At 36.1% G+C, this 15796-nt stretch overlaps 1 protein-coding gene across 3 annotated transcripts in view; it reads right to left on the bottom strand.

The window, feature by feature from the left end:
* Positions 1–5: 5 nt before the first annotated feature.
* The window catches only part of faf (ubiquitin carboxyl-terminal hydrolase-like faf), a 37535-nt gene continuing 21744 nt past the window's right edge, over positions 6–15796 (bottom strand). For all 3 annotated transcript variants that reach the window (XM_089714517.1, XM_089714516.1, XM_089714515.1), the window contains 21 exons: positions 9288–9516; positions 8861–9028; positions 8631–8704; positions 8439–8551; positions 8190–8363; positions 7908–8049; positions 7661–7814; positions 7419–7575; positions 4358–4475; positions 3973–4106; positions 3650–3809; positions 3464–3573; positions 3210–3293; positions 3029–3129; positions 2671–2861; positions 2327–2422; positions 1830–1999; positions 1397–1628; positions 830–1033; positions 546–658; positions 6–352 (listed from right to left, as the gene is read on the bottom strand). In XM_089714517.1, coding sequence (XP_089570643.1) covers positions 154–352; positions 546–658; positions 830–1033; positions 1397–1628; positions 1830–1999; positions 2327–2422; positions 2671–2861; positions 3029–3129; positions 3210–3293; positions 3464–3573; positions 3650–3809; positions 3973–4106; positions 4358–4475; positions 7419–7575; positions 7661–7814; positions 7908–8049; positions 8190–8363; positions 8439–8551; positions 8631–8704; positions 8861–9028; positions 9288–9516 — 3123 coding nt within the window. In that variant the 3' untranslated portion in view covers positions 6–153. The remainder of the gene's footprint in view (positions 353–545; positions 659–829; positions 1034–1396; positions 1629–1829; positions 2000–2326; positions 2423–2670; positions 2862–3028; positions 3130–3209; positions 3294–3463; positions 3574–3649; positions 3810–3972; positions 4107–4357; positions 4476–7418; positions 7576–7660; positions 7815–7907; positions 8050–8189; positions 8364–8438; positions 8552–8630; positions 8705–8860; positions 9029–9287; positions 9517–15796) is intronic.

The following is a 15796-nucleotide window of genomic DNA, read 5'->3' on the forward strand; positions in this document are numbered from 1 at the left end:
CTCGACCATGTATCGATGGTATAGCGTGGACGCAATGCATTACTTGGGCGCGTCCAGTTTCAGCGCCAACTCTACACATTATTCAGTTTGAATCAATCGATTGTATCGCGTGGACGCATTCCACTGCTCGTTGGCGGGGCGGGAGCAGCGCGCTCAGAGCGGCGCGGGGTCGCGGGGCGGCGGCGGCGCGGGGGGCGCGGGCGGCGCGAGGTGCAGGCGGCGCGGCGGCTCGTCGTCGTCGGGCGGCTCGTCGTCGTCCGCGCTGTCGCCCGCCTCGCCCGACCCGGAGCCCTCGCCCGTCTCGCGCCCCTCCTCGTCCTCCTCCTCCTCCTCGGGGCATAGTTGGTACGCCCTGCGTGAAACGTAACACGGTTAGTTTTGTAAATAGTTTTCAAAAACAGACAAAAAAGTCTGTCCTATATAGAAATAATAGAATAGATTTCAAAGTCGTAAGAATATTATACATAATTGAAATTTTCACATTGGTCAATTAAAATAAATGTTTGAAACTACAAGAATAGTAGTAGAAAATTATATGAACTCACTTTTCTAAAGTTTTCCTTGCCGAATTACTGCGTTCAAGGAAGTATCCAGTGGATGTTTCGTTTGAAGTTCCTGGTGGCGACCACGTCCCGTACGAACCGTACCCAGAACCATACTAAAAAGAAAAATTATGAAATTATTATATTTACTGCAACAATACATAAAAAAATAAAAAAAGACTGAAAATTTACAAACAGACAAAGTTGGAAAAGGATATAAAAAATGTGCTGACTGACACGCATGGGTGCTAGTCTGAAATGTATCAAGGCATATTTTTAATACATACGCGATCAAGCTCATCCTGTAGCCATGCGAGCAGCTGCCTCCAGCGACGGCGCGCCTCGGAATGCGTGTGCACGGCGCGCACGGCGATCGGCGCGCGGCACATCACGCCCACCAGCAGCTTCACGCACGCGTATGTGCGCTTTTGGTAGTGGCTGCGTGCGCGCAGACCCGTCTCCAGCAGACCCGGCCGCTCTTCTGACACGCCCTGTGCAAGTTTGGGAACAATATTAATGTACCTATGTGATATCATTCTGAATAGTTTATAACTTCATAGGTTACAATTTGCTAGAAAATAGTGCAAAATAGTGCTAAACTTATTCATTGTAAAAAAGATACATCATACATGTGTGCTTCATTAAGAAGCCAAAATGATTAACTCTTAATTATAAGGCTATCAATTAAATTGTTTAATATATTATGCATTAAAATCCTACAACCATCTTTCACAACATTACAAGTAATTGCAAAAAAAAAAAGATTAGTATCTATACCAGTTAGCACGCAAATCAGCTCGCAAAAATCCCGAGTGTACGACATGTAACGCGTGTAAAAATAAACACGAGCGTACCTTGATAGCGTTGTGCAAGCGGTGCTGCTGCCAGCTGTCCTCCATGAGCAGCAGCGCGGTGAGCGCGTCGCAGTGCCTGCGCAGCTCGTGGCAGAACGCGCAGGCCATCTGCCACAGCAGCTCGGCCAGCGCGGCGCGCGACCAGCCCGCGTGCTCCCAGCACAGGAACTGGATCAGCCGGATGCCCTCCTCGCACCCGCAGCACTCCTCCGTCAGTTTCTTCATGTAAGTACTGTTGGGAAGTTCACTCTCATTTCAATACAATAAATTATTCAAATATATGTTATTAATTTATTGATAATTTAAAATGAATCGAACAACACAGTTTCTCAAAATACCATCATTGTGAATTATGCTAAGACTATCATTGTAAATTATATTTTTTTTTGCACCTTTTGATTTAACAACCTGTTTAGTACGAACTGTCACTCACCCAGTCCTATTATAGAGCAGATCAGCAGCGGTGGCGGTGAGCTGTGGCCGCGGGCCATGCGTGGGCGGTGGCTCCGCGAATGGGTTGGGCAGCGGCGTCGCGCCCTCTGCCGCGCCTGCCGACTGGCACCGCGCGCTCACGTCACAGCACCGCACTAATGCGCACACCACCTGACATATACAAATACATAATAAATAATAATAAATAAATAAAAAGACGGGTTGCACTCCGGGAGTGCCGGCAGAAGTGAAAACTTGATTATTAACGTTGAGCATGTTTGATATTTTGGAATGGTATCCGTCTTACGCTTTTTCGATCAGGTCACGTGTCCTGACGCGAGTCTGATTTTATACCTATTACAGAAAAAGTGCTCAACGCCGCTAAAGAAGTTTTCACTTAAAAAAATTGAGTAAATAGAAAAAATTATAGGCTTCTATAATATTTCATATTAGTAAGTACACAATAGATATGAGAAACAAAATTATAATTGAACAAACCTGATGTATTTTAGCCGACTCTGGATACTGATATTTTCCAAGTGCTGCATAGGATTCATCCATACACACTGACAGCACAATATCCAAAACTTTGAGCTAAAAACAAAATTTACATCTATTATTATTTCACAATAACTTTGACTACCTATTTGGTTAAAAAAATTATATTTCACACGTTTCCCATGTTTGTATCTACATGCGATCTTTTATATTGGAGAAATAGGACAGTTCTTAACGCAACATACAACACATAATTCAAAAAAACATAATTCCCAATAATTTCGTCCAGAAACATTGTTATTAATTATTATCTATAAACAAACACGCCATAGCACTCGACCCACCCTGAGCAGCTGGTACTTCTCGTGCGCGCCGAGCATCGCGTACGCGTGGAACAGGTTGAACAGCAGCGGCAGGTGGCGGTGCGCGTGCGCGTCGTGGTGCGGCGCCGCCAGCGCGCGCGCGCTGCACAGCACCTGGTCCGACAGGCACGTCGCCTCCTCGCGGCTGCACCACGTGCCGTACCCGTTGCTCACTGGTATAGGGGGTTCGTTTTATGATATTTTTGGGCAGTTATGATACTAGCAGATAGCATAATAATCATAAAGGATCGCAAGTGACGAATTGTATTTGCATTTGAGCTTGCTGGTTTAATTAGTTGATGGGAATTAATAACGATAACGCATGTGTATATATATTTACCTGGTGGATCTTGAACTGAGAAATGTGCCAAAAATACTATGATTTTCATAAATACTATCCTAACATCACCCGAAGGACACGAGAGTAAATAATCACATAACCTGGAAAGAAAAAAAAAATATTGAAATATGTAATTTATAACTTTCTGGTGCAAACTTTATTTTTGCCATTAATACATTACCTATGTGGATGTTTAAAGAGATCTGATGCAAACCACGCCCTCACACTTTGAGAACACCTTAAATGCTGACAAAGAATGTCGTGCCTGAAAAAAAAATTTTATAATATGAAATAGCGATCATATAATAAATACCATTTTAAGAATTATTAACGGTTAAAGATTGCAGAAAAGCATACGAACATGTTTAAATGTTCATATTTTTTCCTGACTTATAAAACAGAAATATACATCGCGTAAATAATAATAATATTTACCAGTCGGTCGCTGGACCACGTAAAGTTTTCTTCGTGTGAAAACCAACTTGGAACAAAAACTTTGTAGCCATCTGAACAGCTAACATTGACATTTCTTCGTGTTCTTGACCCTGAAAATAAATCACAATTATTTTATATAAATGAAATATGTTTTGAGAATGTATAAGTCTTGAAATGAATATTTACCCAAACAGCACTTTGCGATCCAGGGTGAACTTGTAACCTCATGAAACATAATTTCTTCATGAAATTAAAATGTTCTAAACTAAACTGATCTTGATTGTGACAGAATGCAATGTTGCTTCTACGAACGGAATTCCAAATAGGTCTCGGTATGGCACTTTCCCTGCAAAAGGTGCAGAAATAAATAAGTATTTAATAAAATATTTTAAGCGCAAAAAAGAAGCTATTTAATTTTTAATGAGATTTTTTTTGTGTATATTGTTATTCACGCAGATAAAGCATATAATTTGTATTTTTATTAATGTAATGTTATAATCAAAACATACTTGAGAGTCATATTTCTCATTGTTTGTTCTAGAGACGTATCTATCGTGTCCTTTCGTGTATAAAATAACATGTAAGCATTCCACCACCTTTTCTGTCGTTTGTAAGATATCCGCTTTATAGTTGAATCAAATACCTGCAAATAATTTTGTTTTTACTTTGTAAACTTTATTTTGTATCCAACAATAGTAATCATAAAGGACAATGGAGTTTATTATGTGTAATATTTTATTCCATATCCTTTAGTGCAAAACTATATTTCTCATTTCACAGTTATAAACTGTATAAAGATACAGTTTATATTAAAAAATAAAGAACACACATATACAATAAGTTGAACTTAATTAGAACAATACAGAATTTGAATAAAAATGTTAATTTCTCTACCTCTCCCATATATTCGCCGCCAAAGCACTGCGCCTTCATCTCGTCATCATCGTGCATAGCGCACTCGGCCACGTCGCCGTCGTCCAGCTTCACCCAGCGACCCATAGAACCCGTGTCCCTACAAAACACAATTATAATTTTGCTTTTTATTTCTAAATAATAACCCGTTGAATTATGTACTTAATTTATAAGGATATTTCAAATCAATAATTTTTAAAGAATAAATCAATTTTAAATAATTAGCTTCTTAATAGAAATTATTCATAGTAGCTGTTAATAAATAAATATTATTTATTTACGACATGCGCCAAACCATACATGCATGAAACTTATTTATAAACTTATCACAATAATATAAACTTTCGTTGAAAATATAAATCTTCTAAGCCTGGAGTTGTATGTTTTGAGTACCAGTTATTTGGCAACTCTCTATCTCAATGTGGGTTTATTTCTGTTCTCCAGATATTGGATAGCGTTCTCTTTCATTTGCTTGCATATTTAATGGTATATTTAAATTATTTCAAATAAATATTTAAAAAATAAATAAACAGAACATCGTATGATGAAACTTCACAACAAATTCGACAAAGTCAAAATGACAGCACCAAGGCTTAACCGTAGACAATTTCAATGTTTTTCATAATTTTATGAATGAATTGCTACGTTGCCGCTTCGCGCCTATTGCATAGCGTGAGCATAGTTACATCGACGTTATTCCAAATTTATTTGTAAGAAATTATGACATCCTTATTCTTTATTTATTCTTATCATATCTATTCATTGCATAAGGTTTGAATAAGCAAGTTTTTGAAGTGAAACTTCTTTATTGGGGGTGGACAAAAATTTTGTGTAACATTTTTGCGCTACGCCGCGCGCGTGGCATTTTTGCGTTACGCCGCGCGCGTGACATTTTTGCGTTACGCCGTACTCGTGACATTTTTCCGTTACGCCGTACTCGTGACTATATACATGTTATATTAAAGTGATCAGCAAAATCAAAGGGTTTGTTTTAATTCTACTTCCAGTGAATTTCTAAAAAAAGTAAATAAGTAATTACATCTATTTTTCTAATACTTAGGTGTAATAATGGTATTTATTTTTCTAAGTTATTTATGATTAACCTCACTTTTTGATTGTATTTTTCAATACACTAACACGTGGGTGGAATTATGGTATCAATTTTTTCTAATACTTGAATGTTGATTGTATTTATTTTTCTAAAATTGTATTTAAAGTTAACCTCAGTTTTTGATTGAATTTTTTAAAACACCAACACGTGGGCGAGATCATGTTATTTATTTTTCAAGTTATTTAAGCTTAACCTCTGTCATAATATGATTAATTTATATTTATTACCTCTATTGTTTATATTATTGTCTAGGAATTTATATTTATTACCTCTATTGTTCGAACAAAAATAAGTTACCGCCTTTAAGAACTTGCCGACAATGTAAGTACAGTATTGTTTCTTAGAAAACATTTTAGGAGTATACGATAATAAATCTATGACTCACGTTAACACGTGATTGCTTGATTGGTGTTCAATTATGATTTTGTGAATTCAATATTTATAAGAATAAACCTCAAACTCTTTATGTCCAATCAAAATCCGCCTAAGTCGAAATCCTTTATAAGTTGAAAACTCTATATAACTCGAATTTTTTGGCGTCTCCCTTGGTCTTTTGAACTACCGCACGAGCTGAGCGAGCGAAGCGAGCGAGTCGCGGCAGTGGCCGGCGTAAATATTCAAATAGGTAGCGAGGAGCGAAGCGACGAGCATCTTAGGTTAACTTTTGATTTTTGAACTACCGCACGAGCCGAGCGAGTTGCAGCAGCGGCTAGTGTAAATATTTAAATAGGTAGCGAGGAGCGAAGCGACGAGCGTGTTAGACTAACGTATTTCTGTAATATTATATATGTCACGGCTAAAGGTAGGTGAGAACATAAACTTAAGATTAGCCGGCTAAACTTAGGTTTATTTTCGACGAGGTGTTAATGTTAGTTTGTTCTATCTTTAGCCGGCTAAACTTAAGTGTAACCGCAGGCCCGTGGCTAAAAATGTCGGGGTGGGTAGATTTGGTTAGCGCCGGGCCGGTGGAGGGCTTGAGGGGCCCGCACAGTGCCAGAAAACACTCGCCCTGTTCCTTACATGTATTATAGTAACCAAATCTACCCACCCCGACTCAGGGCAGAAAGCTGGTGGCTAGGTTAGGTTAGGTTAGAACTCTTAAGACCCGCACGAGCCGAGCGAGCGCAGCGAGCGTGCTGCGGCAGCAGCCGGCGAAGTGCCAGAAAACACTCGCCCTGTTCCTTACATGTATTATAGTAACCAAATCTACCCACCCCGACTCAGGGCAGAAAGCTGGTGGCTAGGTTAGGTTAGGTTAGAACTCTTAAGACCCGCACGAGCCGAGCGAGCGCAGCGAGCGTGCTGCGGCAGCAGCCGGCGAAGTGCCAGAAAACACTCGCCCTGTTCCTTACATGTATTATAGTAACCAAATCTACCCACCCCGACATTTTTAGCCACGGGCCTGCGGTTACACTTAAGTTTAGCCGGCTAAAGATAGAACAAACTAACATTAACACCTCGTCGAAAATAAACCTAAGTTTAGCCGGCTAATCTTAAGTTTATGTTCTCACCTACCTTTAGCCGTAACATATACAAGCTGTGCCGCGCGCTTTCACCCGCGTGGCTATGCTCCTGTTGGTCTTAGCGTGATAATATATAGCCTATATTACTCGTGGATAATGTAGCTTTCGAATGGTGAAAGAATTTTTAAAATCGGTCCAGTAGTTTATGAGCCTATTCATTACAATCAATCAAACAAACAAACAAACAAAGTTTTCCTCTTTATAATATTAGTGTAGATAGTAAATTATTTTTTGAAAAATAAGGTCATAAAGAAGTTTCACTTCTTACGTGTGTACTCTAGTACACGCACACATTTTTTTATTTGTACGGCTGTTACTAATTTTCCTATATAATCTATGGCCGTAATAGAGGTCGTTACCGTTACTAAACAACGTTAATAAACGACAAAAATACTTGATAGATTCCTACCTCAATAATACATAAGAGTAATAATGTCCCCCGGAAGCCTGTCCGGAGTGTACGACGATCCCGCTCAACTCGTACTGAGTGTACCGCGGATCTTTCTCGCAATTCTCACTACCTTCCCATAGAGCTCCTTCGCCCTCCGCACGTGCTAGACCCCACGCTAAAAATATGAGGAAATAATTATTTATTGCAATAATAATTAAATTTTCCTAAGAAATAACACAATAAATTCTGAGATATTATACCTGTATAGGGTTCGACATCCAACTCGCGCGGAAATTCAAAGTAATCATTAAATTTTATTGCACAGACTTTTTCAAAATCATATTCAAATCTTTTAAGTTGTATGACTAGAACTGGAGGCAGTTTATTTAAACATAATCTTTTCACTGTAACTACCTGAAAGAAGAGTAAAAAAAATGTAAACGAATTCCCAATATATTCAAATGCATATAAAATAATAATTTTAACACTAGTTAAAATTATGAATACCTTTTTGCTACACTTATCACAATAATAGGCATCTGCGCCTTCTAATAATTCGCCGCGTACATATGCCTCTAACGACTCCTGTAACCGCGACATATTCCTTATGTCTAAAGATACTACGCTGAATGGCTCTTCCTTACAATACCTAGAAACCATCACATAATATTATGAGAGAAAAGGAACTATTTCATTAAAATGATAAAAAATTATTAAATTTACTCTTCAATACAATATTTTGAGTTTCCAATCCATTGTATTATATTTTATTTAACTCGATTTCTTTACCTGTGTGGGCACCCTTTACATATCTTCTGGTCGGAATATGTTCCTCCCATAGTTTTGGCCATTAATTGTTCTTGACCTAAAGATTTAAGCGCTTCGTCTAGAGACTCTACTAGCGACATAAAAAATTCCACTGCGTCTTGTTGTTCACGTAAATTCACAGGTTCGCCTTGCAATCTAAAACCGTAAGATATTACAAAATGGCTCTAACTTTTATATAGTTTATTTCAGTTTATAAAGGCCATTTATTACCTGAAGTGTGCCCATAATCCCCGAGGAACATAATACTGAAGTTTACTGTAATGTAAATGCGCAAATATCGCTTGCACTTGCTTTAATATGGTGATGTTGTAGTCGCCGCTATTCTGGTAAAATAAAGCTTGATATATTATTTTGCATTAAATTAAGAGAATTACTATGAAAGAAATACACTATTATTATTACCTCTGTATTATTTTCTATAATGTTGTGGTGATGTATTTCTCCAGAAAAATCTTCATTTGGATCTGTAGCGGCGCCTAATAATTGAAGGAAAGCAATTAGTGGACTTGTGAGAATGGCATATAGCTAAGTTGTAATTATATCAAAACGTGAAAATGTTCAGGTATTCACATGTGAGTAGCTAAGTGGTGCTATTATACTATTAGCAATAGTTTAAATGAAACCTGTCTTACCTTGCACAGTGAGTAGTGCATCTCGTACTGCGCGCACGCAGTACAGCTGCTGCAACACCGAGTTCATATAACAGGTGGCACCCGCATTCTTCAGCCCAACAAGACCCGCGCCTGGACGTGGGCCCACGCACGGCATGTATTCCCATTCGGATAGCGGCATATTTTTGTCTATGGAAAAAACAAAAAAAAATTGTCCAATCCTTTTTTAACTTTGCAATACCTAAATCAATAGAATAATACAGTCCAAATTTGATGAAGTGAACTCTTCGTTTTATAAGGAATTTTTTTAAGACATTATATTTAAGTAACTTTATCCAACTATTTTTTTCCTTTACTAGTCAGATAACTAAAAACGTATTTATAATCAATCCTACATACTATATCTCATACAACGGTTCTCTACTTCAGCTAAAAAGCCGCAACTAACCGCTATAGAACATGAGGTGCAGCAGGTTGGCGAGCGCGGCCATGTTGGGCACGCAGCCGTGCACGAGCGCGAGCAGCAGGTCGGCGGCGGCGGCCACGGAGCCGGCCGTGCGGCACAGCGGCGTGGGCACGTCCTCGCTCGCGCCGGAGCCGGTCGCACCGCGCTCGCCGCCCTCCGTCATGCGGCACCACGCCCACGAGTACGGCCAGAGGAACTCTGTTGCCACTTCCTATAGCACAAATGACGCATGATAATGATTAAAACAATTAATTTAACAGCCAAAAACTTTCCGCCAATTAGTTATAATGTAAGTATATACAGTGGTGGACGTTTAATTAGAAACACGTAACAGGATGAAGTAGACATCAAATTTATTTACTTTTGTGTATTAACGTATTAGTGATTAAGCATTATTTCATATGTAATAGAAAACCCGTTAATCTAGTTTTATAATAAATTGCTTATTTTTAATCAAACGTTAGCTTAAATTAATAAAATTAAACAACTTTAAGTGAAACCTGATTTCCAAGCATTTTCAGTCTGGACAACAAATTAGAAACAGCATGCTTCGAGTGTTCCAAAGTCAAAACCTGTTGAAATGCCGACAGTATTTTTTCTTCTACAAATATTTGCACCGTTTTTTAAACATTCCGTATAAAAGTTTCTGAAAATTAATTTGCTTTGCAGTATAAATGGGTAAAAGCACAGACTAATAATAATATACTACGTATGTAAAAGTAACAATTGTGACCCATCAACAAGAAAAATAATTTTAAGTTTACATTTTGACAAAAACTGGAGTTACAGGAAAGAATAAAATCATTTAGAGTGTTTGATAAAAAGATATTCAATGCTACAGTTTATTTAAAAGAGCATGGTACTTCTGATTAAGTGCCTAAAAAAACTCGACCATGAAACACCACTGCTCGCGAGCATAGGCAAATAATTCTTTTCTCAAAGATGGATCCATTTAAAGGTTCCAATTCTATTAGAAAATATGTTTTTGCAAACGTGTTAAAATCTCATACAATCTAAGGCACGACGTTGTAAAGCCGTTGTTGTCTATAAAGATTATAACAGTCTAAAAACAACCCCATACATGCCCATACTATAATGTTTCCTCCGCCATGCTTAACTGTTTATTTATTATCTAAGGCCTGGTTAACTTAAGGTTGATGTTCCGACCGTCCCTCCATACATTTTTGATTACCTCTAAACACTTAACACAGACACTATTTCTTTAAAACTAATCATTTTATCACTTCTCTATAATGAAATGTGTGCGCGTTCGACCTTTTTAATCAATAATTTACAATATTTACTTAGAAAAACAACAGTAAAATACCGGAAAAATTTGACACTTCTACAGTAGTGTGCGTGACTTTTGCCAAGCGAAACACGACATAAAGCACGACATCTAGCGCATAGACTATATACTTATTACAGATCTAGCGCGTCAATGTCTAAACGAAAGGCGATGTTTAGACATTGACGCGCTAGATGTCGTGCATTCGCGTTCGTTATCTTATGCATAATGAGCATAATTCTAATAAATCAAAGTTCTGTGTAAAAATTGAGTAATTTCATTTCCAATCGTTCAAAGAAAATAACAATAAAATAAAATAAAACTAATGACCTTAGAAACTATGTTTTTTTTTATTTATTACTCATTATTGTTCGTCCGTCGTAGGTCTGTAAACTGTATTGTACACTGAAGGTAAATGGTACTGTAGGTACTTTAGTTCGGCGTCGTCGCTCGTCGGCTTGATATAAAATTACATTCTTGATTTCATTGACACGCGCTATGATTTGCGCGCGGAATTTCTTGTGTTGTGAATTTATTTTTGTATGCTATGCATTTTAATTGATTCAAATTGCAATGTTTCTCTAGTATGCATTTGAGACTATATTGTAAATTGTAATAATTGATCGTGGGTATAGTAATTAATTATTCTAATAACGCAATTAGTAATATATGTATTTTCGGTGGGATTCAAAACAAAAAATTGGCCCGTGATTTTTATGAAATTTCACCACATTGCAAATCACATCAATCATAGTTCATACACATGTATGACGAAAGTGATTAGTATTGTGGCTAACATTGACTCATCAGTTCATCACTGAAACCAGTGATAAATCAGTACCTATATCATATTGTGTTTGAATATTTTTAAACAATGATATAAGTATACAATTATTATAAATCGGTAAACTATCAAAGTAATCACAAACTTGCAAACATTGGTAAAATGTCCAGTAGTTTATGAGCCTATTCATTACAATTTACAATCAAACAAACAAACAAAGTTTTCCTCTTTATAATATTAGTGTAGACAAACACTATGAATACGATCACTAATGCAAATTCGGGGATTTTCTAATTATTGCTAAATAATAATTGAATTCGTTTTGAAATACTCTATAATTTTTAGTGTATAAATAGACATTTATAATGTGGTGCTCATTTTTTTTGTACTGCTAACGCTATTGTAGGTACCTATTTTCGTTGTTTTATTTCAAGTGAACACGGCCATACAATTTTGTCACGAGCCGCCTATGATTGTAGGTACTTTTGTTAGGCTCCTTCGTCGTCCGCGTCGGCTCGAAAGTTCTTGATTTCATTGTCACGCGCTATGATTTGCGCGCGGATTTTCTTGTGTTGTGAATTTATTTTTGTATTATTATTATTTTTTATTTATTTTTTTATTTTATTGATTCAAATAAAATATTTCACTAGTATGCATTTGAGACTATATTGTATTATGTATAATTTATCGTAGGTATAGTTATTCTTATAACGCAGTTATATTTTCGGTGGGACAATTTGACCCGTGATTTTTCTGAAATATCACCACGTTGCAAATCACATCAATCATACACACGTATGACGAAAGTATAGTGGCTATAATTGACTCATCAGTTCATCACTGAAACCAGTGATAAATCAGTACATATATCATATTTTATTGTGTTTGAATATTTTTTAAACAACGATATAGGTATACAATATTATTATAAATCGGTAAACTACCAAAGTACTTCCGAATTTTCAGACAGACAAACAAGTAGTTTGAACACGCAGTTTTCTTATACTAGTAGCAAAAATCAAAACCATAATATTATGTTTCCCTACTATATTTTACTAAAAGTCGAGTGCGTCGAAATCGTAAATAATAATATGTTTTTCACCTTCCTGGTTATTTTCCCATAGTAAATAGTGTTTTAGGTTTGTTGTTGTAGGTAGGAATAATAATAATTATTCTTACATGTTGGTTATGAAATGTATATTGAAATAATTTACTTTTACAAATCATTAGTGATATAAGTTTTGAGTGAAAATGCTTGGATCAGCATAATATTATATGGTACTTCAAATACATGTTTTGATAAAAAAAACAATAGTGTAATAAAATAAAACTGCGTTTTATTGTAATCAATGTTGACAATTTTAAATTCCAAAATTATTGATCAATAAAATAGTTTACACCAACAAATATAACTTTTATTTTTATAACAATCGTTCATAATATAAACCGTAGCAGGTGGCGTTTTGAAGTTCTGTCTACTCATACAGAAAAATGGAAAACTTGTTTTTTTTGTAAACAATTTATTACTCATGTTGTTTGGCAACTCGAAGCGTGGTCGTCCGTCGTAGGTACTTTTGTTCGGCGTCGCGTCGTCGTCCGCGTCGGCTTGATATAAAACATTCTTGATTTCATTGACACGCGCTATGATTTGCGCGCGGAATTTCTTGTGTTGTGAATTTATTTTTGTATGCTATGCATTTTAATTGAATCAAATTGCAATATTTCTCTAGTATGCATTTGAGACTATATTGTAATAATTGATCGTGGGTAGGTATAGTAATTAATTATTCTAATAACGCAATTATATTTTCGGTGGGATTCAAAACAAAAAATTGGCCCGTGATTTTTATGAAATTTCACCACATTGCAAATTATATATTATACAATTACAATTACAATTATTATAAATCGGTAAACTATCAAAGTAATTACAAACTTGCAAAATATGCTTTTCCGAATTTTCAGACAGACACACAATTTTATTAGTTTGTTTTAGCAAAGTAGGTACCTATACCTATACGCTTACGTCGCGCGTCGCGTCGTCGAAAACGGTGCGCCCAGAAACAAACATACCTAATTCAGTTACAATCCTTTTTTTGTTCCGTAATTTATTGTATTTATTCTAATACGATTTTTTTTATTCGTCGGCCAGTTCTACTAGGTATAAAAAGATAAAATTGAAATATAATTATTGTAGCGACAGCCATATTATGTTACTATGTTTTCGTAAATATGTTTTTCACCTTCCTGGTTATTTTCACATAATCTTATCTTATATATAAAAATGAATCGCAAAATGTGTTGGTAAGCGCATAACTCGAGAACGGCTGAACCGATTTCGATCATTCTTTTTTTATTATATTCCTTGAAGTACGAGGATGGTTTTTATGTAGAGAAAACGTAAATATTATGTACCACGGGCGAAGCCGGGGCGGACCGCTAGTCTTCTTATATATAAAAATGAATCGCAAAATGTGTTGGTAAGCGCATAACTCGAGAACGGCTGAACCGATTTCGATCATTCTTTTTTTATTATATTCCTTGAAGTACGAGGATGGTTTTTATGTAGAGAAAACGTAAATATTATGTACCACGGGCGAAGCCGGGGCGGACCGCTAGTATCTTATATATAAAAATGAATCGCAAAATGTGTTGGTAAGCGCATAACTCGAGAACGGCTGAACCGATTTCGATAATTCTTTTTTTATTATATTCCTTGAAGTACGAGGATGGTTCTTATGTAGAGAAAACGTAAACATGTACCACGGGCGAAGCCGGGGCGGACCGCTAGTCTTCTTATATATAAAAATGAATCGCAAAATGTGTTGGTAAGCGCATAACTCGAGAACGGCTGAACCGATTTCGATCATTCTTTTTTTATTATATTCCTTGAAGTACGAGGATGGTTTTTATGTAGAGAAAACGTAAATATTATGTACCACGGGCGAAGCCGGGGCGGACCGCTAGTCTTCTTATATATAAAAATGAATCGCAAAATGTGTTGGTAAGCGCATAACTCGAGAACGGCTGAACCGATTTCGATCATTCTTTTTTTATTATATTCCTTGAAGTACGAGGATGGTTTTTATGTAGAGAAAACGTAAATATTATGTACCACGGGCGAAGCCGGGGCGGACCGCTAGTATCTTATATATAAAAATGAATCGCAAAATGTGTTGGTAAGCGCATAACTCGAGAACGGCTGAACCGATTTCGATAATTCTTTTTTTATTATATTCCTTGAAGTACGAGGATGGTTCTTATGTAGAGAAAACGTAAACATGTACCACGGGCGAAGCCGGGGCGGACCGCTAGTCTTCTTATATATAAAAATGAATCGCAAAATGTGTTGGTAAGCGCATAACTCGAGAACGGCTGAACCGATTTCGATAATTCTTTTTTTATTATATCCCTTGAAGTACGAGGATGGTTCTTATAGCTAGAGAGCTAGTTAGTTTAGTTTTAGTGCAGTGGCAGTGTAAATGTTGTTGTTGAGGTTATGTAAATTTAACACTTTAGTTAACTACCAAGATATAAAGAAATGAGGATAGGACACAATAACTATTGGTTGAGGTATTTATAAACTCATAATATACTTTTAAAAAAATCACGTTTTAATAAATTTCTAGAATTAAATTAGAACAGCTGATTCAAAATAGCCTAAAAAATCTTAATAATAATAATTACGCTTCACAGCAAGAAGAAATGTACCATATGTACCCGCACAAAGTCGATATTGTGTTGCCTACCGTTCGACTCAATGGCTAGGGTTGTAACTACCTTTAATAATTATTACCAAACTAATAAACCGAGTGATGCGAAATAACCATAATTCTTTTAGAGTTTGATAAAATGATCAGGCAGGTATTTTCTTTAATCCTCTGAATTCTCGGTTACTAAATTGTATCGTTGAAATTATTCTTAATCGCGTAAATTTAATAAATAATCATATGGAAAACACTTTTCATTTGTTTTTTTACTTTCACGCCCAACTACTATACAATAATTACGTTGTTTCGGTATTTTGACGAGAAAACGCAGGAAACATCCGTTGTATCATTTTAGATAGATTGTATATTTTGTATCTGTAGAATTGAAATCAAAGCTATGTATATGTTGTCTCCATTCTTTTCTTATCGGATTGTTGATCCCAATGCGAATGCGTCACTTAAATTTTATAAAAGACAATTAAGAACATCAAAAATAAAGTGATACGTAAATATTTCACAGTGCAATATATTATATAATTAATAATAATTATATATTTATGAAAAAATAATTACATCAGATTTAATAATAGCAATTGTTTTGAATGTACATAATATGAATAAATGATTACATCATAATAGTAATAATTACAATTGTTTTATTTCCCATTTGTTGCAACCCTAGCATATCTTCATGTAGCAGCAGAAGTAC

Source organism: Colias philodice, chromosome 3 (genome assembly GCF_061535455.1).
Source record: "Colias philodice isolate Cphi_HAF_F1 chromosome 3, ilColPhil1 Martin Lab GWU primary, whole genome shotgun sequence".
NCBI lineage: Eukaryota > Metazoa > Arthropoda > Insecta > Lepidoptera > Pieridae > Colias > Colias philodice.